The following is a 27,059-nucleotide window of genomic DNA, read 5'->3' on the forward strand; positions in this document are numbered from 1 at the left end:
TGAGTGAGAGTGTACAATTTTGCATGTAGGGCAGTAGAAATATAAGAAGGGACAAACTCAAAAGCTTTCCCTTCATGGAGGTGCCCCTTAACCACTGAAATGAAAATGAAAGTATCCTTTGGACTCCAGCACCAGCAGAATTGTTCTATATGAGCAATTCAAGAGCTGTCTGAGACAAAAAGATATCTCAGCTACCACATTAAACTTGGGTAGCTTACACATCGGTGAGTAACCCTGGGAGTTCTTACTTAACGCACCTGGGAGAGGTTGATTTTTTTTTTCCTCCAACATAATTTTGTAAGGCATAAATGTAATCTGAATCTTTCCTAACCTTTGGAAAATTAGTGTTAAAGCTTCTTTTTGAATCCACACATTAACATTCAATCTTTCATTTTTATTAAATAGTTCATATATAAAAAGAAATGCCAAGGTGTTCTACATTCATATAAGCAGCCATGATAACATTCGGAACTGTAAAGAGACCTACTGAAGAAACGCTGCACTTAAATACTTACAAAGCTAAGCTAAGCACAGTATCATCCCAGAGGCCGCCTTTAAATACGCGGGCACAGGTTGTGCTGCTTCCAGAAGCACATGCGGGGAGTACACTAATGCATCTTTCTTCTTCTTTGCTTTTTTTCACCACAAAACAGGATGGTCCAATTTGGAAAAGCCCAGATCTTTCCTAAGTTCCAAATAGGTGCCATTGCTCACCCAAGAGTCATCACTGGATTTCCTGTGAAAGATGAAAAGATTTCTTGCAAGCTCTTGAAAATATTGTCATATTCTCTCTCTGTCTCTCTCTCTCTCCTTTCTTTCCTTTTCCCACCATCATTCTCGGACACCTTCAACATCCCTGATAGTCCAGTATTGGAACGGTGAGAAAACTGGAAGTTTGAGAACCATTTTGTTACTTCTGACATTAACTTCTCAACCCTGGAGGCTGTGATGGGGGGTGTTTTTGAGGGAAGGACAAGTAAGATTGAGAGTTTTTTGAATCTAAAACATGGTTGGGAGGATAATCACCACCTTGGGAATGACCATGTAAAAGTTACACATCGAGCCAGGCACTGGTGGCTCATGCCTATAATCCTCCCCACTCAGGAGGCACAGTTCAGGAGGATCACAGTTCACAGCCAGCCCAAGTAAATAGCTCATGAGACCCTATCTCAAAAAGACCCAACACAAAAAATGGGTTGATGGAGTGGCTCAAGTGATAGAATGTCTATTTAGCAAGTTTGAGGCCCTGAATTCGAACTCAAGTACCACAAAAAAGTTACACATTGACCAGGCTGTTGATAGGAAGTGGTAAGCTAACATTACATCAAAATAAAACAAAAAAGAAACTGGACATCATAGCAGTTTACTATTGCTAGAATAGACAGTATGCTACATAAATCAAAATTCTAAAGGCACAAAAGAATATATAGCTAAAAGTTTGCTTCTGGTCCTATGCCCAGCCACCCGACTCCTCTTCTGGAGGCAGAGATGTTACCAGGTTCATTCTTTAGAGAAATTCCATGCAGGTATGAGTGTGCCTGTGTGTGCCTGCACACACACTCCATCTTCTCTCACTTTCACATAGTGGTAGTGAGTATTTGGCTTAACAATATAAATTGACAATAATTTCTCATTAGCACAATAAGCAAGGATCAGCAAACTATAGTCCAAGGACAAAATCCAGCCTTCAAGCACACATGTGACACATATGTCTTTTCTGTGGTGCTGGTGATCAAACCCAGGGCCTCATGCATACTAGGGTGAGCATTCTACCACTGAGCCACATCTCAGTCCAGCATATCTTTGAAATATACTGTTTTACTGGAACACAGCCATGCCCGTTTCTTTAAATATCATCTAGGGTTGCTTTTAAGTTGAGCAGCTGGGTTGAGTAATTGCTACTGAGGCCTTATGGCCTGCAATGCAGCAGTATTTACCACTTGGTCTTTAAAAGAAAGTTTAGTGACTCCACCAATAGGGAATTCCTTGTCTTCTAAACATTTCAAAATGGTTAGACCACAATTTACTTAAGAGGTACCCTATCCTGATGGGCAGTCAGGTTGTTTTCAACTCGATTATAAACACAGCATGTAATTTTATGTGTGAAAGTAGTTACATTAAAAATTCCTATAATTAGCATTGTGAGTCAGAGAATATGTGTATTTCTAATTTTCACTGACATTGCCATATGTTTTAGGAACAAAAGTAAGAGTGACTGTTTTTCTGTATTCTTGGGAACATAGATTTTTATTACACTTGTTTGCCTGTTCCAATGAAGGGATATGTTTAAAATGAGTCAGTCTGTGCATCAGTTCATGACAGAACAAAGAGGCCCAATTTGACTTGGATTATAGTTTCTACTAGGAATTTCCAGTGATGTTTTCATTATTCCTCAATAAATGCTGACAGTAACACCAAGTCCCCACAGCCTTTCCCAAAGCTCTTTGGAGCTCTTTGGAGCTTTGGGAGGTTTCTAATTATTTGAAGAGTCCCATGTAAGACTGCTACTGCTGAACAACCCTCACCTTTCTCCAGTTTCTAAAAGTCCACTCCAGGTTAAGGGACTATAATAAAGGGACGGACTTGTTCTAAGTACACCATATACATCTATAGAATTATCACAGTGAAATCCCTGTGTGCTATTAATATACGCTAATAAAAAGGAAAAATTCCCTATTAGGGTCTATGATAATTTTACAGACAATCTAAAGGACAAAGCATGATGGCCATCCCAACTGCCAGAGTCTTCAGTTCTCTTCCATTTCAGATGTATTGACTACAACGGCAGCAAACATAACATTCTGTATTTTGCACGGAAGTGTTAATCTGTTTCCCATAATGCTCCACAGACTGGGAAGTCATTCTTAATGCTTTTTTATCAGATAAGGCTGACCAATGTTCTTAGCGCCTCTTAAAGACAGTTTGGTTACTCATAATTTTTAATGATCTGAAAATACACTGTAATGAACATCTTTATAAATACAGATTTTACTTTTAAGGAAAAACCAGATGATTTATGAAACACGAAAATAAGAAACAAACGATCTAAGGGTATATGTGTATCTTAACATCTGGTCAGTAAATCAACTGATCAGACCATTAATCTATTTTTCTATTCCTTGCCTTTTTTCAAAATAGAATTTAAGGTGTCAATCTTATTTAATTTTTAATTTTTAGTGGCACTGGGGTTTGAACCCAGGACCTCACGCTTGCTCGGCAGGCACTCTACAACATGTGCCACTCCACCAGCCCTCTTTTGTGATAAGTTTTTCAAAACAGAGTCTCGCTAACTATTTGGCCCAGGTTTGAACTATGATCTTCTTGACCTCTGCCTCCTCTGTAGCTAGGATTACAGGCATGAGCCACAGGTACCCGGCTTAAGGTGTCTATTTTATTTTTAAATGTTTAAGTAAAGTTGTGACTATGTCAGACTAAAACTCTGGTGATCTGATCTTCAGTTGCTAATCCCCTGAGTTTGGGGAAATGATCAGAAGGGAGAATCTACATCAACCTGAGGGAAAAAGCATTATATTTTGGAGATAAAACATTACTTCTTGCTGTTTTGTTTTAGAATATATATTTTGCTGCTGTTCAGAGATTAGTAGTTAAATTCTTCTACAAGTTATATCTGTTGTCTATTCAAAACAAACAAACACAGAACACACCCCAAAACAACAAAGTTGTCTGGAGAGGGGACAGGGTGAAAGTTGTGCAGAAGCCTGCCCCGCCTCTATGTCTGCAGCTTTAACTTTAATTTTTTTAAAAAAGAGCAAGTCAAAAATCAACCCTAACTGGCTGGGTTGTCAGGAGAGCTGGGTTCTGTGAAACATTCCACTGGGTCGCTCATCAAATTGCCTACATTTCCTAGGCCTCCATTTCTCCTCAGTTAAAATAAAAGAGGAGAGGGAAGAGAGGGAAGGTAAAGGGCTACAATCTCTCACATCCTTTTTCAAAATTTAGTTTTTGAAAAGAAACTATTGAAAAAATTTATTTTTTGAGGTACTGGGGTTTGAACTCAGGGTCAGCACCTTGAGATATTCCACCAGCCCCCTTTTTTTGTGTGTGATGGGTTTTTAAAAGTAGGGTCTCATGAACTATTTGCCCAGGCTGGCTTTGAACTGCAGTCCTCCAGATCTCTGCCTCCTGAGTAGCTAGGATTACAGGTGTGAGCCACTGGCACCCGGCAAAATTTAAGTATTTTAAATAAGACTTGCTTAGCAAGTCATTTAAAAAAATAACAGTAAATCCAAGGTCAAGTATACTGGAATTTCTGCCATTGGAGACTTAGACTACTTGGAATTCCATTTGGGTAACCCGTGAGGTGACAATTAATTCTCTCTGTTGTGTAAAATATATTTATGTGGGTGAAGAACCACAGCCATGAATTTAATACGCTGGCCTGGCACAGTAAGGGGACCAGCTCTGGTCCTTTGCTTCTTCCACAGCATTTTCTGAGAAACTCCATGGTGAGGGAAAGAGAAAGGGCAAGGGATGCAAAAAGGAAGGTGCTAGTCCTGCCCAGGAACTGTGACAACCGTTCTCCAGCAGGAAAATCATCCAGAAGTTGTCATTGGGAAGGGTGACAGCCTTGGTCTCTTTTTCTAGACATTCCAGCAGGACCTCTGAGCCCATGACCCCCACACTGGATGCAGGTACCAACCTGAAAAACCGAGGCTGGTGCTCCACACTGTTTTCTTCTAAGACCCGCCGCCTCTCTCTCTGTAGCTGTTCAATCCTCTGCTTTTGTATTTCAGCTTCTTCTATATTCCCTTCTTCTAGAAACCTGAGGCATTCAGGGAAAAAAGTGAAAGAATATTAATTCCAAGAAAACATAATGGTCATTTCTACTAAACTTCCATATGCTCAAGACTATATATTCAAAATCTTCTATACTCCCATCTTGAGGCAATATTTTGAGGTAAAGAGGGAAGATATCATCTTATGAACTGCTGATATATACAGGGTTCAAAACTATCCTATCAAATGGAATTTAGGGCAAAGTCTCCCTCTCTTCCTCATCTCTAATTCCATCCCCTTCGTCCTCTCACCAGGGCAATCCTTTGTTATTAGCTTCTTGGATATCCTTCTAGAGATTCTTTATGTGTATTTATGCAAATATAAGCATATATTCTTTTTTTTTATTCGTTTATTCATATGTGCATACATTGTTTGGGTCACTTCTCCTCCCTGCCCCCGGTATTCTTGTCCTTCTGTTTTAAAAACCTAAGTGATAGCACACTGAACATATGTATACACCTTGGGTTTTTTGTTTTGCTTTACTTTTTTATTTAACAACGTATTATGGAGATCTTTCCGTGTGTGTGTGTGTGTGTGTGTGTGTGTGTGTCTAGTGCTGGGATCAAACCCAGGGCCTTGCACATGTTAGGCAGGCACTCTCCCACTGAGTTAGATGTCAACCCAAAATCTTCATTTTTCAATATTCATGTTTAAATTTTTAATATAAAAAAAATACTCAGTTGTGTGGCTATAGCTCAGTTTACTTAAACAATTCTCTATTGACAGACAGGTTGTTCCTAATTTTTTTTTTTTTTGTGGCAGTACTGTGGTTTGAACTCAGGGCCTTGCATTTACTAGGCAACAACTCTATATCACTTGAGCCACATCCCCAGCCCTTGTTCCTAAAATTTGAACATTACAATTAATGATTAAACAAATTATTTTATATATTCATCATATTACATGTGGGAAAGCACATTTGCTTTTTTTCTCTTTTCTTTTCTTTTTGGCAGTACTGGGGCTTGAACTCAGGACCTCACACTTGCTAGGCCAAGCGCTCTACCATTTGAGCCACTCCTCCAGTCTGGGAAGGCGTACTGTAGGAGAAATTTGGAGAAGTGGAATTTCTGGGGTCAAGGGTATCTGTAATTTATGTATTACCAAGCTGTCCTTTATGGGATTACAGCAATTTACATTCCCATCAGCATGCCTGGATGCCCTCTTCTCCCACTGCCTCATCATTTTTGTCAATTTGATAAGAAATGGTTTGTTTTTGGCTGATGGAGGGCCTCAAGCAGTAGAGGGCCTGCTTAGCAAGCCCAAAGCCCCAAGTTCATACCCCAGTGCTGCCAAAATAAAATTAAAGAAATGGTATGGGGAATTAGGGAGGAAGAAAGGAAAGGATACGGAGGGGTGAAGAGGATGGAAATAAGGGAGCATAATGAGACCCACCACGTACTGCTGGAAAAAGGGGAGGGAACAGGAATATAATGGAGTGGGTGAACTTGCTCACAGTACAAATGCACGAAATTATCACAGTGAAATCTCCTCAGATGATTGATGCACACTAATTCAAAAATAAAATCAAATAAAGAAGAAATGCTATGTGCATGTGGTTTTAACAACCAGCACTTTTCCTATCTTGAGTGAGGCTGAACCTCTTTTCCTATGTTCACGGAACACACGTGTTTCCTGGTCTGTGAATTAGATACTTTCTCATAACCATTTTTCTAATGGGCTGATGTACTACTTGATTTCCAGCACTAACTCGTAGTACGCATTGTTTATCATTTATCTTTTGACCTTGACCTACCTTTTGACATTTTTACATACTTTGCCACTAAGAAGGCTTTTAAAAGATTTATTTATCCATTTATTTGTTTTATTATTACTATTATTTTTGGAGGTATGGAGATTTGAATTCAGGGCCTTGTGCTTTTTAGGCAGGAGTTCTGCCACTTGACCACTTGAAACAGGCTTTTTCCCTTTATAAAAAAATAGTCAATTGTAGCGATCTTTTCCTTCTTTCAAACTTTTGAGTCTTAATCAGAAAGGCCTTAGGGGTGAGACTATTAGTTCCATCTTACAGAATAGGATATTGAGGCTGAGAAAAATTAAAAGACTTATACATCCCATAATGTGTTAATAGCAAACCTCAATTAGAAGTTAGACCTCAATGCAGCAAAAAACCTTAAATTTGAGGGGTCATGAGTTGATGGTCTTTATTCTTTTAAATAAACAATAAATTATTATTGCATGCCATAAAACTCTTCAAAATAAATTTTTTTTTTTTTTTTGGTATTTCAACGGAAATGGGGCTTTACTGATGAAGCAAGCCATGTCATACATGGATTGAAGCTGGTCTCTCAATCCTCACGACACTGTTGTTCAAAGTCCCCTACACCCCCTACTAGGAGACAATGTCTGCCTCTCTCAGGCTCCTCGGGTGGTCTGGGAGCTGTTAATACTGGTGCTTGTGTTCTGTCTTGTTTTTGTTTTTTAGAGACAGGGTTCACTACACAGTCTAGGCTGACCTTGAACTTGGCAATCCTACTGTCTCCCAAGTGCTGTTATTACAGGAATACACTACCACACCCAGCTCAATACCACTTATAGATTTTAAAAACCAAAATCTCTGGAAAGAAAGATCTTTAAAAATCCTTACCTTTGATCTGGTCTAAATCGAGTGTCGGTAGGTGGTAATAAAGACTTTGACAATGAATCCATTTCATTTAACTCCAACGCAAACTGTGTGAAGCCGTAATACTGCTCACAGCCTTTCGGCATGGGATCTAAAAGAGAAACAAATCATTCGTTCCTAGCTTGCTTTTCATCTATGTTACATTTTAGTTCTTTTTTGTTAATCTCAGATCAGCTACAATTTCTCTCTCAGCTCCAAACTGTTCCCTTTGTATTAAAATTTTCTGACTTAACAAGTAGATGCTGAATATTTCCCTATGAACTTTCTTCTCTATAAATTTTCTTCTGTCTTCAGGGATATGGCCTCTTTTGCCTGGTCCTGTAGTGAATTTTCTGTACTGTTTGAGCTGTAAAATAATTTGCTATTAAGTATACCTAAAAAGAACTCTGGGTCCTTTTTCCTGATCAGCCATACACTTTCTCTAGAACATCCATTTTTTCATGGAAGTGATGTCAAACTCTCCTGCAACAGTAGAGTAGTTTGAACAGTGCTGAACTAAGTGATCAATCAATATTAGTCTTTTCTTCCATTCTTGTCCTTCTTCTCATCCCCTAAATTCTTATCCCCTAAAATCCTATATCATATATATAGATACAGGTTGTACGAGGCTTTGAACTCAGGGCCTTGTGCTTGCTAGACAGGTGCTCTATCACTTGAGCCACACTTTAAGCCCTTTTTGCTTTAGTTATTTTTTTGGATAGGGTCTGGAATTTTTTTTTTTTCTTTTGGCAGTACTAGGGATTGAACCCAGGGCCTCAAACGTGCTAGGCAGGCACTCTACCACTTGAGTCACTCCACCAGCCCAGGTCTGGAGCTTTGGCCAGAGGCTGGCCTTGGACTGTAATCCTCCTACCTATGGCACCAGTGCAGCAGCTGGGATGACAGACATGTACCACCACATATCTTATTTGTTGAGATGTGGTCTCACTAACTTTTTGCCTAGGCTGGCCTTGAACCAGGATCCTCCCAATCTCTGCCTCCTGTGTAGCTAGGATTATAGGTGTATGCCACCATGCCTAGTCCCAAAATATTACATCTTAATTTTAGGATCATGAAGTGTATTGCTCTAACTTGAATTTCAGCTAAAAATCAAGTTAAACACAGACAAGTTTATATATTAGGCAAACACAATAGGCTAATAAAATCTGCCTACAGCCTCAGTTCTCACTATTCACACATCCAAAATACACGTTTCCCATGAACTTTATTGCAGCCCTACGTTTTGAAGTGTTAAAAAGCCTCCTTGTAACTGGTCCAATTGTCTGTATATTCCAAGCTTCCACCCCAGCTCCTCAACTGCCAGAGTGGAGACAGTCATTATCCTTAAAGATGGGCCAATGAGCCTCATGGCCAAGGCAAAAACATAGGGTGGAGGAGTAACACCATAACCACTTCAACAATGTCCTCTACAGTCATTCCTCTTACTACAGGAATTCTGCTCAGGCCACCATGTGCCCTCTCCAGGGGATGCATTCAAATTCATCTCAGTCTTTCCTGCCCATCCTGCTGTCCATACGTGGTCCACGGATGAAGTTTGAACCCACTTCAGGCTGATGTACTGTGCAGACATATTTGCTGGGGGATGCTAGGAAATATTGCATTCCCAAGAAAAGGGAGGTGGACAGGAAGTGAGCACCTCTATCCTCCCCTTCCTTCCTGCGTAGCACACAGTCCTACAGGGATATGATACTGAGTTGTGACAACTGTTTTTCCATGCAAGAAGGAAAATGTCACAGTCCATTAGGAGTGGGAGAAAGTGTCCTCACTGATCTGTGTCTTTGAAACCTGTTAAGTTGCTAATGTAACAGCTCACTCCTCACATATCCTCATAGGCTTTCTTTTTTTTTTTTTCTTATCAGCCTTAGGCATCCTAAGAACACTAATTTTGCAGTATGACCTAATGTAGAAACAACTATCTTTTAGACCGGAAGGTAGGCATGCTGAGGGAGGCTGCCTTCACTACCTACCACCTTTTCCCCAGCTGCTTTTCAGGGACTCCATGTCCTCTGCAATTACAGAGAAGATACGGATGGCCTATGAGTTGGGTCAACCTGGAATCCCTCACTCTTTTGGAACCTCCAGGTCACTCTGTTTTTCCAGGTTAATGTTTTCTCTTGGTTGGTATTTTAGAAAGATTTCCTCATTTCATTGACACTCCATCATGGTGCCCCCACTGTCCCATGTGTATCCTAGTAATGGCTTCCTTCTGGAGCTAACAATCCAGGACCTAGCAGCCCAGCTGAGTTGTGAGGTCAGCATGTCATGGACTTTGAAAGTTGGTTAGATGAAGGAAAGGTGCTCCAATGCTGCTCACCTGGCTCCAGGAAGATGGAGGCCGGAGAGGCAGAGTGGACTGACCCCTGCCCAGCCCAGTTTCCCTGCCTGCCCACCAGCCTGCTCTCTGCCAGACATGGCTGAGCCCCACTCACTGGCTCTCCAGATGCACGTGGAGGATGAGGAGCCTCCGCAGTAGATGCTCTCGTGCCACTTCCCAAACAACCGGTGCACAGCCTTCCCACTCCTGTCCAACACCGTGCCTTCAATCTCATGGGCATTAGTGCTCCAGTATTTTGCCTAGGATGCAAATGAGAGTGGTCAGGACTATAAAGAAAAACAAGAGGAGGAATGGTAAGAGTGATTCTATACTGCATATGGTTGGTCAGTTCTGGATTCTGTTTGTTTAGCAAATAAGAATTGTATATATTTATCATGTACTCCATGATATTTTGAAATATGCATACATTGTAAAATGGCTAAATCAAGGTAGTTAACATTACCTCACATATTTTGATGGTTTTGGTAGTACTGGAGTTTGAACTCAGGGCTTTGTGCTTGCTAGGCAGGCACTCTACCACTTGAGTCACACCTCCAGTCCTCATGTACTATTACTATGAGAGCACTTAAAAAACTACCCTTAACAATTTTCTAGTATATGATACATTGTTATTAACTCTCTTTACCATTTTGTACAGTAGATCTCTTGAATTTATCCCTTCCAACTGAAATTTTGTGTCCTTGACAGAAAAATTCTCCAACCATCACCATTCCACTTTCTGCTTCTATGAGTTCATGATCTCTCATATAAGTGAGATCATGTTTTTCTGTGCTTGGCTTAGCAGTATGTTTGCCAGGCTCATCCATATTGTTGCAAATGATGGGACTTCATTCTTTTTCATCACTGAATAGTATTCAGTGATGAAATACTATTTTCTTTCTCTAGTCATCTGTTGATGGATACTTATGCTGGTTCCTATCTTGGCTAGTGCTAGAATGAAGACAGGAGTGCAGATGTCTCTTCCACATGCTGATTTCATTTCCTTTGACTACACACCCAGGTGTGGGACAGCTGGAGAACATGGTAATTGAGGTTCTAAGGAACCTCCATCTGCTTTCCCTAATGACTGTACTAATTTACATCCCCACCATTTTCTCTACCTTCTTCCCAACACTTAGCTTTCATCGTTCTGATAATAGTTAGTCTAAGAGGTGTGAGGTGATATCTCATTGGGATTTAATGTACATTTCCTTAATGATATGGAGCACTTTGTCATATATCTGTTGACCATTTGTGTAACTTGAGAAATATGTAATCAGGTGCTTTGCCCATTGTTTCTTTTGGGGTACTGGGAACTGAACCCAGGGCATTGAGATATAACCCTAACCCCTATGCTAGGGCCTTAATTTTTTCGCCCCTTTCCTAGGGTTTTAAAAATAAGATTGTTTTCTTGCTGTTGAGTTGAGTTTCCTATTTTTTGTATATTAAAAAAATACTGGAGGCTGTCTCTTCACTATTAATTGTTTCCTTTGCTGTGCATAAGCTTTTTACTTTGATTTAATTCCATTTGTCTTTTGTTGCCTGTGCTTTTGGGGGCCTATCAAAAAAACACCATTGCTTAGACCAATGTCAGAGAGCTTTTACCACTGTTTTCTTTGAGTAGTTTTACAGGTCTTATGTTTTCATCTTTAATCCATTTTGATTTTTGCATGTGGTGTGAAACACAGGTCTAATTTCATTCTTTTGCATGTGGCTCTCCAGTTGCTCCAACACTGTTGAAGAGACTGTCCTTTCTCACTGTGTGCCCCTGGTACCTTTGTTGAAAATCAATTCACTGTAAATGCATGGACTTATTTCTGGGCTTTCTATTTTGTTCCCATTGGTCTATGTGTCTGCATTGAGGCCCGAGTTTTCTTTTTAAAAACATACCTATAGTTATTTAATAAAAAATAATGATTAACCTTATATTTATAGTTTGTAACTCTATGGCCAACATTTGTTACCCCATCTCCTTTAATTTCCTACATGCAGTGTAGGAATGAAAGGCTCAGTTCTGCTCTCAGACGCTGGCCAAGTAGGGTGGTCAGTGCTACAGTCCCCTCTGTGGAGCAGCTTTTCCATGGCTGTCACTGTAACTCTGACCATCACAATTTTAAACAATTAACTGATTTTTTTTTTCTGAAGGAACTAAATGATCATTTACAAACCAATCAAAAGGGTGGCTTCCGTTTTCTGGTTATTATTTTTCCCCCACACTAGGACTGTTTATCTGGCCTAAAGACACCTACTGCAACCATTCTTACTGTGTATTGGTTGTGGCCTGACTTAGCCTTGCACGTGGCTCAGTTCAATTCTGTCCAGCTCATTCCTGCTCAGCCCAGAGCACTCAGCTCAGCTTTGCAGGTTTTATGCAGTACCATGCTCTAGTCAGCAGAGGGAGCTCCAACTCCCTAGAGGTGATTTTTTTTTTTCTCAACTCTCCCAACCACCTTTAAAATCTCTATGAAGTACAGGCAAAAATCCCACTGACCAACAAACAGACACCTACACAATTAAGGATAAGAGTGAAAAAACAGGTCACACTAAGGGAGGGCATTAATGGGAGGGGGAAGGTATAAGGATGAATATGGGTGATGTACTTTCTATACAAGAATGAATATAGAATTTTTAATCTTGTTGAACTCACCATAAGAGGAGGACTGAGGTAGAAAGGAGAAAAGTGGAGGAGATGAACCAATTCAGGGTATAATACATATACATATACATAGAAATGTCATAATGAAACTCTCTGTACAGATATCTTAAACAAACAAGTGAATAGGTCCTTAAAAAAAACTATGAAGAGCAGAAGGCATTTCTCCATAAATCAAAAATCCTACCACTATTTTCAGCTGAAACAATTCGTATTTGGAAGCCCATAAATTTGAGTGGCGTTTTCAGGTTATCTTCCTCCAAGGCTGTTGGTAGAAATGGGAAGGTAGGGAGGGAGCAGTGACATCTCAGAGGTGAATGAGAAATTTTAAATTGAGTTCCTCAGTTATATAAAAGTGGGAAGGAAAGAAAACACAGCCCCGATACTTAAGTTTATTGGGAAACAGGGGTCAGATTTTCTCTTAGAGTTAATGTCAGGGGGTGGGGGCAGGGGGGAGAAATGAACCAAGCCTTGTATGCACATATGAATAATAAAAGAAAAAAGAAAAAAAAAAGAGTTAATGTCAACAAATCCAACACTGACAATTGGACAGGAAGCCACAGAGGGCACAGTCAAATTCCATGGGTAATTAGCTTTAAGATTCTCTTTCAATGTCAGAGGCACGTCCAATGTTCATCTCTCACAACTACAAAAATCCCTTCTCTGAAACCAGGCCTGGTGACACACACTTAGAAGCTGAGGTAAGAGACTCACAAGTTCAAGGTCAGCAAGGGCTACATAGCAAGACTCTGCCTCAAAAAAAGAAAAGAAACAAATTCCTTCTCCAATCCTGGCTGGATAAGAACCAGGTGTGTGGTGGATATGGGAGTTGAGCACATTTCCTTGGGGAAAATGTTGGGAATGGGTGGTTTCCACCTGGTTCAGGGAAAACATATCCCTGGTCCAGGTTGCCTTTTGTTTTTTTGGCAGAGGGTTTAGGCAAAGCTTTCAAAGTAGGATCATTTTTATTTTGCCCCAAAAGTAAAGTCATGACTAGTTTATGTTTGTCTACAACCCCATCTGACTTTAGATTATAACAAAGACCCCAACTGGTATCATCATACATGTCCCTTGTGGGTCACACGTGGTTCAGAGAGCTAGTGCATGAAATTCCATAAGTGGAAGCCCATCTCTTAGTGCATGGTTTGATCTTAGTGAAATGTAGATACTCTTTGACAAGGGTAATGCTTTAAAGTCATGATTTTTAAGGGAAAGAAGAATCCTGTGGGGTGGGGAAGGATCTCAATTCAAGGCAATTGTAGAATGATCCCATATTTTTTGGTATCTGGCCCATCTTTCCATTTATCTCTGAATGTTAGGAGCCTCTGCTGAGAGCCAGGATCCATTTCCAGGCAGCAGGACTAGTGAAAAATCCTTCAAAATGGCCTGTGTCTTGAGAACTGGATCTGCCTCGGCCCTTCCAGCATCAGTTACCTTTATGAAGTTCACTTTGCAGTGGCAGGAATCATCACTCAGGTTCTTGATGACAATCTCTCCATAGTGCTCAATCCACCTCTGTCCACTTAAGATGTTGTGGATGCAAGAGGTCACTTTGTTCCACTCAAAATGATCTCCAAAACTAAAAGGGAGGAAAAAGCCAAAGTAACAATTCCCAGCAGAGCCAGCAGCAGATGCAAACAAACACTGCTATCTCATAAAGTGAGTCAGGTAATGAATCTCTCATCCCTTCACTCATGGACCCTGTGCTGACTGAGTGTCTGCAAGGCTCTGGATAGCCCGTGAATTGCCATTCCCTAAGGAGTCACTCATGCCACAGATGACAACAGCAGTTGACCCCTGTACTCTGGCGAAGTTGGTGGTCTCCTGGATCATCCACTCCCCTCCTTCTACAAATGAGGCAACTGAGAGGCGGAGGTAACAAAGTCACCAAACTAGGAAAGGGAAGTAGGTGGCAGGAAGATAATAGGGTTTTATACAATTCGCTGATTACACATTGCTTACATCTTTTACCATGAGAAATATTCTGATATTACTTGTGCAGTTAAATAATAATTATGAGGAATTAGTAATAAGACCACTTATAAGCACATTTATGTGGCAAGTACTATTTTAAATGTGTTTTATCTGCTTAATCTTCAGAATTGCCCTGTGAAGCAGGTGGCTTATTACCCCTATGTCACAGGGAACTGGTGATGATGTAGGTGCAGCAGCCTGCCCAAGGGTTGCCATGAGCAAGCAGCAGATGGAGCATGAGGACCTGGGCAGGCTGGTTCCAGCGTTCCAGCTGATAATCATTTTGCATAAGTAAGTATCAATATTCCCTGTCAGATCAAGGCCATGTCTTAAAGAGAATTTTGACAGTGAGGCAGGATCACAATGTTAAAGAAAAACTACCATCCTTAATCTTGTTAGTAAGTGGGAGTGAGCTTTTAAAGAGCTTCTGTCAGAGAACTTTGGTCTGTACAAGGTATTTCCACTTGAGAGAGAGAAAACATGAACTTATGAGATTGCCCAGTTGAGGCAATTTGAATCTACTGCCAAACAGATTCAAAGAAAAAAATGGAGCTGGAGATGTAGCTCAGTGGTAGAGCACTTGCCTAGCATGCCCAAGGCGCTGGATTCTACTCCTAACAAGAGAAAAGGAAAAAAGATACCCTAAATGCCTTGAGGGATGGTGAGGATTCTGCCCCTGAAGTGTATTCTTGGTCCTAAATTCTGTAAGTTCCTAACCACACAAAGCAACTTACGCAGGTAAAGTCACATGGGTTGTGCCAATTGGGACGATTTCCATGGATTTGCCCCAGAATTTGTTTTTCCATCTCACATCTGAAATGGAATACAAAATGTTACATACTTGGCAGAACAGTTACATAGATCAGAGAGTTCTTAAGACTAGATAAGTGATCAATCGCTACATAGTACAGCTTCTGATTCACATCAATTATTCTATAAGATGACATTTTATACAATAAAAATACCAGTTGGGAACCTGAAACAGAACCAGAGAAACTAAAATTATAAAGTCCTTCCCTTTGAAGAGTTACCAGCATGAACTCAGACAGAAGTAAAAACAAGTATTGACCACACAGAGACAGAGGCTGTAACTAAATGTGTTGCATGGTGAAATGAAAGTGACCTTGGGGAAGGCATGAGAAGAGGCTTGTCAGAAGGAGACATTTAAACAGGGCCTTGTAGAATATGAAGGAGTTTACCAGGCACAGGAAAGACAATTCAAGGCAAAAGAAACAGCTTATTCAAGGAGGCAGAGACATAAGAGTATAGAGTGTGGTTCTATCTTATAGGTCTGAGATTGTCTATATAGAAGAGCAGAAAGTCAGATTGAGCACATAAAACAGTGAGCACTACAAGCCAGGCTAAGAAGTCTGGTTTGTGTGCACTGGGAGAAAATAAACAGGGAACAGACATGATTAGATACAGACCTTGCAAAGATAATTGAAAGCACATGGGGAAGGGCACAGGGTAGGAGAGATTAAAAGCAAGATAATAAATTAGGAGGGGATTGTAGTTGCCTAGGAGAAAACAAGAATGAAGTAAACCAAGTTAATAGCTGTGGGATGCAGTGAGCCCATAAATACTAAACAAGGAGAAATAGACAGAACTGAGTGGCAAATTAGACACCAACTGAGAAAGAAAGGGAATACTTACAAATAGTGTCAGACTTTTCTAACTTGCATAAATGGTGGTATAAACAAAGGAGCCAGGGAAAAACAACAACAACAAAAGAATAGTAGAGAGTCCTGTCTGGGTGTTACACTGAGGACAGACAGATTATAGGAAATAAGGGCGGAAGCAGAGAAGTCAGAATATATGGCTGCATGACTGTGGCCCAGGTGAAAGGGGTGGGACTGTGGTGAGGAAGCACTTGGCCACATAGCACATGGCTCCATTATGTGAAATACCCCAGACAGACAAATTTATACAGACAGGAAATAGACAAATAGTTGTCTAAAGGCTGTTGAAGGAAACTGGAGGGCTTGCTGAAGGTTTTCTTTTTGGAGTCAATGAAAATTTTCTAAAATTAATTGTGGTGATGACTATATGACTGAATATAATAAAACCATTGAAATATACACTTTAAATGGATGAATTATAGAGTATGTGGATATATTTCAATAAAGTTGCTATCAAAAGAATAAAAGAGAATTGGCCATTTAGGAAAAAATGACAATGTATTACAGAGCTTATATAACATATATATATTTAGGTAAAAGTGTATATAGATAAAAGAGCATAGAATTGGGAGAGGGAAAACAGAAATTGTATATTTTACTAAGTTTCTTATAGTACACGTAAAGTGATATAATATTACTTGATGATAGGTTGTAATACATTAAAATATGTAATATGATTCTTAAAGTAACAGCTAAGAAACAAAACAGAGAGGTATAGATAATAAGCCAACAGAGGAGATCAAATGGAATTATAGAAAGTATTCAATTAACCCAAAAGAAGCAGAAAGAGAGGAAAGAACACATGACAAACAGCAAATAACAGAAGGTCTGAATAAAATCCAACTACATCTATAATCCCAATAAATGTAAATGGGCTAACCAACCTAATAAAAAGGCAGAAAAATGTCATGGGGGTTATGGACCTAGGAAATAGGCAGAATTGGCCAGGAAAAGGAAGATGAACAAAAGAGCTGAGGAGGAAACTGTGTAACACAGGAAGCTCCTAGAGAGGACTCTGAGAAGACCCTCCCATTAAAAATGCATAGCTTTAAGGGCTGGGGCTACAGCTGAAGTGGTAAGGCACTTGCCTAGCAAGCTTAAGGGTCTGGACTTGGTCCCCAGTACTGCAAAAAAAAAAAAAAAAAATATATATATATATATATATATATATATACACATATATAACTAAATATATGCATAAATACATATGTATATATATATATATAAAATAGGGCCAATGAGATTTGGAAATTGGGAGTTTAGAAACCTTATGAGATTATTTCCAGAAGGCTTTTTTAGTGAAGGGTAGAGAAATTTTAAATCAAGCTTATTTAAACTTTAATAACAAAGATTAAGAAAAGAAATCATGGTACTCTTAACATTAAAGTGGTAATAGTGACTGTCTCTAGATGGAGTTGCTGGGGAAAGGGATGGAGATCAGTAGGTGTTACAGTATGCTGTTTGGTACTTTAAATTTTTTTTTTTTTTGGCAGTACTGGGGTTTGAACTCAGGGCCTTCACCATGAGATTCTCCACCAGCCCTATTTTTGTGCAGGGTTTTTCAAGGTAGGGCCTTATGAACTATTTGCCTGGGCTGGCTTTGAACTGGGATCCTCCTGATCTCTGCCTCCTGAGTAGCTAGGATTATAGGTGTGAGCCACTGATGCTCAGCTATGTACTTTAAAATTTTTGCAAAGATATATGCATATGTATATATACATACAATGTGGGAAAGGCAATTGGGAAATCAGGCAATATTATTATTAGCAAAGAAAATTATTTTAAAAACTGTTAAGTGCTCAGTTTGAAAACCCAAGGTGCTAGTATTTTCTCTTTATAGTATACTCAAATCTTTTGCGTGAAGGAAGACAGTAACAAAATTAATTAACCCTCCTAGGAAATATCTACAGTCTTCTTTACTATTTATTTTTGAGAAAAACTTGCCACCCTCCTCCCCTATCCAAAAATATAAACTGCAGCCAGTTGTCATGGTGGAGGCTTGTAATATCAGCACTCACAAGGCTAAAGCAGGAAGATTACAAGTTTGAGGCCAGCCTGGACTACACAGTGAGACTCTGTCTCAAAAATTAAAAAAACAAAACAACCACCAACAAACAAAAACAACCTGAAAAAAGTTTTAGGAACAACAAACTTAAAACTAAAATGTGAGTTTGGGGATGTAGCTCAGGGTTGAGTGCTTGCCTAGCATGCGCAAAGTCCTGGGTTCAATCCCCAGTAGTACAAAGCAAAGCAAAACAAAACAAACCCCGAAAAGAAATCAGCAATATAAAATGGGATTTTGGAAATAAAATTTAAAATTTTCAAAAGTAAAAAACTCATTTGGTTGTTGTCTACACTCTGACGAATAGCTGGAACTACTTAGTGTCTCTTATAATAAGTGAGGCATTTCAAGTGGTTGTGGAATAAGATAAAGGAAAAATCAAAGGAATAAATGGTGGTGACTCAGATAAAGATTGAGGCAAAAATGAAATGATATCCCTGAATATTTAATAATCCACTAACATAAAATACTTAACATCAATCAATGAATAAATAGCAAAAATCAATTACTATTCAGAGATGAGAGATGGGAACACCAAGTACAGCAGACCCTCTATGAGTTCTAAGTCCTATAAGGACCACTTATGGCAGCATTTACACCAATTCCTAAATAACATAAACCTACAGGGTTATTCAAAATGGAAGTAAAATATATTAGCACATTACCTTGCCAGAAAACAAAATTTCCAGACTCAGCGTGACAGGCAGAGATAGGGGGATGGTGGCTGACCTGGTGAAAACAAAGGGTAAAAAACAAAAAGTGAAGAATGTTTTGTATTTCATGAAATCCATCCTTTCTCCCTTGCTCTCAGATGTGACACAAGGTGCAGTGTTTGAAGGAAAACTTCTGTAGTTTCCTTTAACAAGTCTGACCTCAAGAGGGCACTCCCGATACAGTCAGCTCAGTCTTGCTCAGGTCAAGATGAGAAGAAAGCTGGAAATGGAAGGAAGCCTAAGGAAGCTTCTGGAATCTTCCCTGGAAGGGTGGTCCAGTAGCAGGTAATGAGGGTTAGAGACATGTTTTGAAAGGTGTAAAATAAAAAGACAGACACTGGCCCGCTCATAGGCCAAATGATCTGATGATTGGCTACCAGTGTCAACATCTTTTAGGTGTTCTGAAAATACTTGTGAATAATTTAACTAAGATGTCAAAGAACAAGTGTTTTACCATGCTACTTCTAAGAAACACAAAAACAGTCTCCCTTGAGCTCAGCAAATTTAACTCTTGAAAACTGTACCACCAAGTCTAGATTCTTCTCAAGTCACCTACAAAATGGTTGATCCAAAATAAATTTTTAAAAAACATTTTTTGGTATAAAATGAAGAAATACACAATTGTTGAGGAAAGTTCACTAGCTCCCAAGAAAAAATGTGTTTATCTATTATCAAAATTTTAAAAATACCTTTAATAAATAAATAAATGTAATAATCACATCCCAGAAAAGACAATCCCTGGTAATAGAGACTGCTTCTTGGGGATGGCTCATTACTTGTTTTAATTCATCAGCTAATAAGCTAAAGAGAAAATGACTTCTCTGTTCCTTTTCCTCCTTATCTCAGTAACTCTCAAGACACATGTTCTGTTGTTGTAATTCAGTACTAATAAAAGCCAGAGTCATGCTAGCAGTGGTGTTTCCAGAAATCTCTCTGACTTAACTGGTTCTCAGCCAAGAAACCTTATATTTAGAGTATCCAGCCCAAAGTCTTTCATATTACAAATGTGGAGCCCAAAACCAGAAAGACTGAGTAATATTTCCCAAGCCACACAGATAGTTAGGAAAGCAATAGAGGAAAAACTAGGATTTTGGTTTACCTCAATGTTATTCAACTTTCAAAAAAAAAAAAAAGTTTTAAACAGCTGCACCCTGTTTACAAATGCATCTTGTCAAGAACTCTGAATGCTGAACTCTACCTGAGAAGGCCAGGTGTGTGTGTGAGGTGAGAAGGGGAGGACAAGGGATGGCAAATCCACAGCCACTTGCCTGTTCTGGACCCTCGGCTGTGCTGAGGAGCATGGTTTGCAAACCACTTCTCAGGTGAACTGTAGGGATGGAATGATCCACAGCTGGGAGCCACATAGATACAAGTAACTGGTGGACCGCCACTGAGCCAGCTTGGGCCACAGAGAAGTACAGAGAGAAACCAAAAAAATGGGCCCATCTTTCCATTACTCAATGAAGGAAAATCTCAGCTGCTATGTGAAGCAGGAGATGTAATGTGCTGTTGTTGGTTTGTCTTAGCTCCCCACTAGCCTCTTAAAACCCCTGACTGTCCTGCGGGCTTTTCAAGGTCAATTTCTGCTTCAAGCACTGACTTAGTAGAGACCTAACTCCTTACAACTCTCCTTTCCTTTGTTGTCATTTAAGAATCCAACCACATGGACACACTTTATATTACAAAATGCTGCATTTGAAAACAAATGCTGTCAAGGATGCAATTAAACAGGAAACCTTATATGCAGTTGGTGGGAATGCAAATTAGTACAACCACAATGGAAAGCAGCATGGAGATTCCTCAAAAAGCTAAAAATAGCTGGGCAACTTTTACTCACGCCTGTAATCCTAGATACTCAGGAGGCAGGTATCAGGAGGATCGTGGTTCAAAGCCAGCAAATGGTTTGTGAGACCCTATTTTGCAATACCTGACACCAAAATATCTAACATCAAAAGGGCTGATGAGTGGCTCAAGCTGTAGACCCTGAGTTCAAGCCCCCATACCATAAAAACAAAACAAAACAAAACAAAAACCCAACAAAACAACAAGAAAGCAAAATCTAAAACTAGAACTGCCATATGATCCAGTGATAATAGAGGCACCTGTACATCAATGTTCATCACAGTACTATTTCCAATAGCCAAGCTATGGAAACAACCCAGATGCCCTACAACTGATGGATTAGGTATGGATCAAGAAAATGTGGCATATATCTGTATCTATATCTATCTATCTATCAACACACACACACACACACACACACACACACACAGGGAGTTTTATTCAGTCATAAGGAAGAATGAAATCATGTGGTTTAAAGTTAAATGGATGCATTTGGAGGACATCATGTAAGCCAGGCTCAGAAAGACAAAGGCCGAATGTTTTCTCTCGTATGTGGAAAATGGAGCCAAAAGATAAACATACACTCAAAAACAAACATGATCATATACAAATGTATATGTAGAACATGTTTGTAATGGTGAAACTTCTCTATGGAACTCAGGAGAGGAGGGAAAGGGAAAGAGAAGGACAGAGTCAACAATATTGAAATACATCACATTTGTGCAGGTAGAGGATTTAAGGATATGTATTGAAAGTTGTTGACTAATGGATGGGTGGGAGGGAAGAAGTAAGGGAGAGTAATGGAAGGGGTTGAATGAACCAAAGTAAGTAAATTTACAAGCAGGGATACATCGAGAAACTGCTTTGAACATCAACTTTGGAATTAATAATGAAAGATAAGACTAAAATAGGTACAGTGTGTATGGGGGGGTACTTGTGGGAGTGGAGAGGGTGAAAGGAGGAGATGAAGGTGAGGGAATATGGTTGACGGACTTCATATACAAAATAAAACATCCTGCAATTGTTTTAAGTGGAGGGGTTTGGGGGGTAGATAGTGGGAGAGACCTAGCCAATGTACAATATAAAGCTATTTGGAATTGTAATAACGAATTCCCCTGTACAATGCCTATATCCTAATAAAAATGGGAAAAAACAAAACAAAATGCTGCATCTCTGTCTTTGTCCCACCAGACAGATCTCAAAGAAAATAATCTAATTAACTTTTCAACCGTGGGTTCATATAAAATTAAATCAGATGAGACAGTCTACATGCCCCATTCTCCACTCCACCTCACACAACCCACTATGGGAGTAAGAGAGGAGCTCATCCAATAATGTAGGCCTATTTTAAAGTGGATTATTATAAAGTACATTATATTTGTCCCATAGAAACTGTATAGTAATGGGAAAGGACAGCGTTCTAGCTTTCATCACAACCTTGGCATCTTTATAGGTATAGCTAAATATAATCATCAAAGCAAAATGCTGTATGTAAAAACTATGTACCTGTTCTATAACAATTTTAAATTCCATAAACAGGGATAAATACACTGTCCATATGAATAATAAAGGAAGTCCTGTTATATCATTAAGTACACATACATCCTATAAAAATGCAAGTTTGATCTTTTAAAAACTATTGTGTTAGATTAATAAAGTGATGCTTATAAGAGTACTTTTGGATGCACCCAACAGATTTTTTTTTTTTGAGATAAGGTCTTGATATATAGCCTAGCCTAGGCTCGAATTTGTAATTCTCCTGCCTTAGCTTCCTGAGTGCTGGGGTTACATGAATATACTACCATTCCCAGCCCCCAAAGATATTTTCTGAATGAGTAAGTCTCAATGTTCAAATATCAAGGATCTTGCTATGTCCTTATGAATTACACAGAGAATAGTTTATTCTCTTTGAGAATAGTTTATTTGGACAAAATAGCTTTTCAGAAGTTTACAAAGCTGCTGGACAGTGGTAGCTCACACCTGTAATCCCAGGTTTCTGGGAGGCCAAGATCGTGTAATCAAGGTTCAAGGCCAGCCTGGGCAAACAGTAAGTAAGACCCCCATCTTGCAAATAATTACAGCAAAATGGACTATAGGTCTGGCTTAAACTGTAGAACACCTGCCTTATGAGTGCAAAGCCCTGAATTCAAAGCTCAGTCCCACCAAGGAAATTTACAAAATTCTTTCTTTTTCTTGAATGTGTTTCCTCCTCACAACAGGTTCTAACTGCAATTTCCCAAGGTCACTGTTATTTTGAGACAGGGTTTGTGTAGCCAGGCTGGCTTCTAATTCACAATCCTCCTGCCTCAACCTCCAAGTGCTGGGATTACAGGTGTGTGTGATCATGCCTTGGGAAAATTTCTTAATCCCTCTTGGCCCTGGTTACCTCATCTGTAAAATAGGGCTAATAGCACTGATTGGACCATAAGAAAAGGACAGTACATGGAAAATATGTCCAGGATTACACGCTGGGGTAGATTAGGCAGAGACTAAATTTGAATTTATTGAGTGTATGTCTGCTTAGTTATCATGGTAACCTCACACATTCCTTAGCCTTATTGTATAAATTAGGAAATAGGGGTCCTGTCCAGCAAGGAACTTCCCTAATGGTGTCCCATTAACAAGTGACAAAGGCAGAATTTGATGATAAATCCAATGTTCTCTCCTGTATGTCCAACAGCTTTTCTATGGCTGCTCTTGAAGTTGGGCCCCTGTTCCTCCACAAAGTCACTGCACAGCATTGAGGTCCTTTCTTATGAACATTTAAAGAAAGAATCCTTTGAATCTGACCTTACTAACCTTTCTGAATCTCATTTCTTTCTTTATAAAATGAGGTCAAACAATCTCTTTTGGCTTCAAAATGCTGATTCTAACATCTGCTCTCACTGTCTTCTTGAATCTGAGCATCAAATGGGCCAGTGGGTGCCAGTCACATTGCAATTATAATTCAAGGGCTTTGATTAACTTGAATGTCCACAGAAAAGGATAATTCATGTCTGATCACTTAATCCTTGCTGATGGCAGACTTTGTGCTGGGGTAGAGAATAGCCAGCACCATCTGATCTTTCTAGCATGAGATGTGGGTTAGTCTCTTTTTTGTTTGTTTGTTTGTTTGCTTGTGTTTTATTACTATTATTGTTTTGAGACAGAGTCTTACTATGTAGTCCAGACTAGCCTTGAACTCACAATCCTCCTGCTTTAGCCTCTTGAGTGCTGGAATTACAGCATGTACCACCATGTCTGGCTAGTCTCTATTCTTATTCTTATTATATCTTCATCCAGACAATAAAAGATCAGTAGAGGTGTTTCAGTCTGAACTAATCTAGCCCCAGAGGAGACACTCTGTTAGCCTATTAGATTTATCCAATTTAGAATGGTTATCTAGCATTCTTCTCTGTTACTTTCTCTCTAATCAGAGAACAATTCCTGATTGGTAAAGATTCAATAAATTAATATATGTATTTTACTAGGAAATAGTTATAGGATAAGACATGCCTTTCTTCCTCCAAGCTCCAGTACAGTTCCCCTGGCAGTTAAGAATTCTTGTAATTTATAACTTATTTGTATATAAGAGGACTTTCCTCACCCTGACTGAATTTATGATTTAAACTTTAAATGTACTTTATGTAAGAGGTAGGCAATCAAAAGAGAAGCAAATTTAAAAACAAGGTATTTCAATATTTCTGTGCTTTCTGTTTTTTGTTTTTTCTGATTTGGAAAATTATTCCTTACTACATCACTTCTCCCTGCAACAGCCCAGAGACACAGCTATGTAGTCCTCATGGTTCCTGACATCCCTACAACAGTGTAAAAAGAGGACAAGTGCTGGGTGAAAAAGTCACCCAAGGAAGGGACCAAGTGGTCATTCTTCCTATGTCATTCATTGAACATTTACTGATAGCCTATGATGGGTCAGATATTGTTGTAGTTACTGGGTATAAAATGATAAACAAAAGAGACAAATCCCTCATATTCGTGGGGTTTATATCCTAGGGCGGAAGTGGTGAGACAGACAATATGCTGTATGCATCTGATTTTTCACTCATAGTGTGAATTAAGGAAGATAAAGCAAGGCATAAGGAGGGGGCTTCATGAGCAGAGTGCTCTTCCAGATGGGGTGGTGAGGCAGGACTGTGATGCTGGAAACCTTTGAGGCTGAGGGAAATAAGGGAGGGAACATGCAAATATCTGGGAGAAGTGTATCCAGGCAGAGGACACCACAGGTGCTGAGGGCTGGAAACTGCTACTGTGAATCAGAAGAAGCAAAAGACCAGAGAGGCTACAGCTGAATGAGGAAGAGAAGGGGGAGAAGCATGGGCCTTGTGGGCCCCAGCTGGAACTCTGGATTTCATTTCAAGTCATTTTGGAAGTTGTTGGAGAGTACAGAGCAGATGTTGCTTCTGTTTAAAATAACCACTGTGACTGCTGGGCGAGGTACTGGCTGTGGGAACAACAGTCCAGTTAATGAGTGCAGTGCATTAGTCCCAGTCACTGATTATGGGTGGCTGTGGAAAGAAAGCTTCCGAAGGGACCCCCTCCCCACCTTAGCTGAGATAGAGACTATAAAACAAAGAGCTATGAAGGACTATGCCAGAAGACAGACTGTTCTGGGGAGAAGGCAGTTCAAATTATTTTCTCTTCCCCTATCTTCATAGTTAATCACTTATCTCATGAACAAAACAAAAACATGTAAGTGATAACTTGACCTGGAAATGTAGAAAACCACAAAGCAATGGCTTAGTTGCCTTAGGTTTGAATTGTTGCTAGTTTTATTTGAACAGCTTGAATTTCCGCCTGATGCTACAATTTTAATCAGTTGTAAATAACTGTCTCCTAGTAGGTAAAAGAACTATTCAGACAAGTGACAGAAAAGTAATAAGAGAGGCATTTATAAACATGGCCAAGAATATATGTCCGGAATTCTCCAAGTGAATAACAGAAAGGCAGGGAGTCCTGAGCCCCTCCTTGACTTCACTTGACTCACTCACATTTTAGGAACTTTTAATAGCTGCATTCAGCTTTTCTGGGTGGCTACTTGGTTAAAATTACTTGAGTAATGATGGGGATACCTGAAGTCCCATGTAAACAGGAAAAGCTATTTGTAGATAACAGCTTGATTGCACATCCTTTCCAAGCCAAGTCTTTCTCACAGGTACAAAACAAGCAACTGAAACGACTTCCCTAACCCATTCATACCTTGGAAGAAGCTTATAGCCAGTGTTTGACTCCACCAGGCAGAGGGAGAGGGCACAAGGAATCACCTCAACAGATGCTCAGTGCCTGCCCAGCAAGGGAAGATAGGAAGGCCTTTCCCTCTGGAGAGGCACTCTGGAATGTCTCTCTCCTTCACAAAGGCCACACCCCAGCCCACATGGGGAGATGAAAACAAGTTCTTCATGAATTTGGAGGATTAAAGGATTTAGTGACAATGAAAAGCAAAATCCCATTCACAGAACAGTGTACAAAAAGGCTATTTCATATCCACAGCCAACAACTCCTGCACTTCTGAACACAGTAACCAACTCTACAAAAGAGACCCCAAAAAAGTTTAGGAGAAAGATCACTGGAGTGGAAATGGGGGCCTGGGTGAAGCATTAGCTGTGGGCAGTGGAAACTCTAATCCTCCAGACCTTCTCCGCACCTGTAGCTGATCCTCACCTGGGCAGTGTGGGGAACAAATATGGTCACATACTTGTTTGGAAGCATAAACCACTCCTATAAACTACTTAATTGTGATGAAAAAAAGCTGAACAAGAAATGCTTTCTCTGGTTACTGACCACAATATCATTTTGATATTGTGTTATTATGTCTTTTAGATAGAAACAAAATAGGGAAACAAGCTTTGATGTAGCCAAATTCTCTGAGGCAGAAATGACTTCACTTCTGGGACACTCGCCACCTCGAATATCCACACACTCACCAAAACCACAAAGCAAGGAAATCTCAGGGCTGGGAAGAAAGAGAGAGCTGTTACTTTTAAAACTAAAGACTCTGTTATCTAGAAAACGCAATAAAGAGCCAAGTTGCTTCTTCAGATATGATTTCTATCAATGTTTTTCTTAGAATAAAATTTCACAAAACATATAGTTTAGGGGCCTGGCTTAGTTTATCACATTTGATCTTCAGAAGCCTGTACTTGTATAGAGAGACAGAGGATAAACCCTGAAGGTTTATCACCTACACATAACAGACAAGAGCAGAGTCATGCTGTCTCAAACAGAAGAGTCATCCTGGCAAGACCTGCACAAAACAAATGAGTGCTCTGGCCCTCCCCTTAGACCTGTCACATTAGGAGGCATTCATGGACAATGAGTCAGATGGGCCGCAGGCAGCCACAGCTTCTTCTCATTGTACACTCACCTATAATTACAATTTAATTGCCC

General features: G+C 39.7%; 1 protein-coding gene across 5 annotated transcripts in view; it reads right to left on the reverse strand.

Annotated features, from left to right (window-relative positions):
* Positions 1-373: 373 nt before the first annotated feature.
* The window catches only part of Osbpl3 (oxysterol binding protein like 3), a 182,837-nt gene continuing 156,151 nt past the window's right edge, over positions 374-27,059 (reverse strand). For all 5 annotated transcript variants that reach the window (XM_074065166.1, XM_020179412.2, XM_020179409.2 and 2 more), the window contains 7 exons: positions 18,786-18,849; positions 15,114-15,192; positions 13,840-13,984; positions 9,868-10,012; positions 7,403-7,529; positions 4,661-4,783; positions 374-736 (listed from right to left, as the gene is read on the reverse strand). In XM_074065166.1, coding sequence (XP_073921267.1) covers positions 640-736; positions 4,661-4,783; positions 7,403-7,529; positions 9,868-10,012; positions 13,840-13,984; positions 15,114-15,192; positions 18,786-18,849 — 780 coding nt within the window. In that variant the 3' untranslated portion in view covers positions 374-639. The remainder of the gene's footprint in view (positions 737-4,660; positions 4,784-7,402; positions 7,530-9,867; positions 10,013-13,839; positions 13,985-15,113; positions 15,193-18,785; positions 18,850-27,059) is intronic.

Source organism: Castor canadensis, chromosome 2, assembly GCF_047511655.1.
Source record: "Castor canadensis chromosome 2, mCasCan1.hap1v2, whole genome shotgun sequence".
NCBI lineage: Eukaryota > Metazoa > Chordata > Mammalia > Rodentia > Castoridae > Castor > Castor canadensis.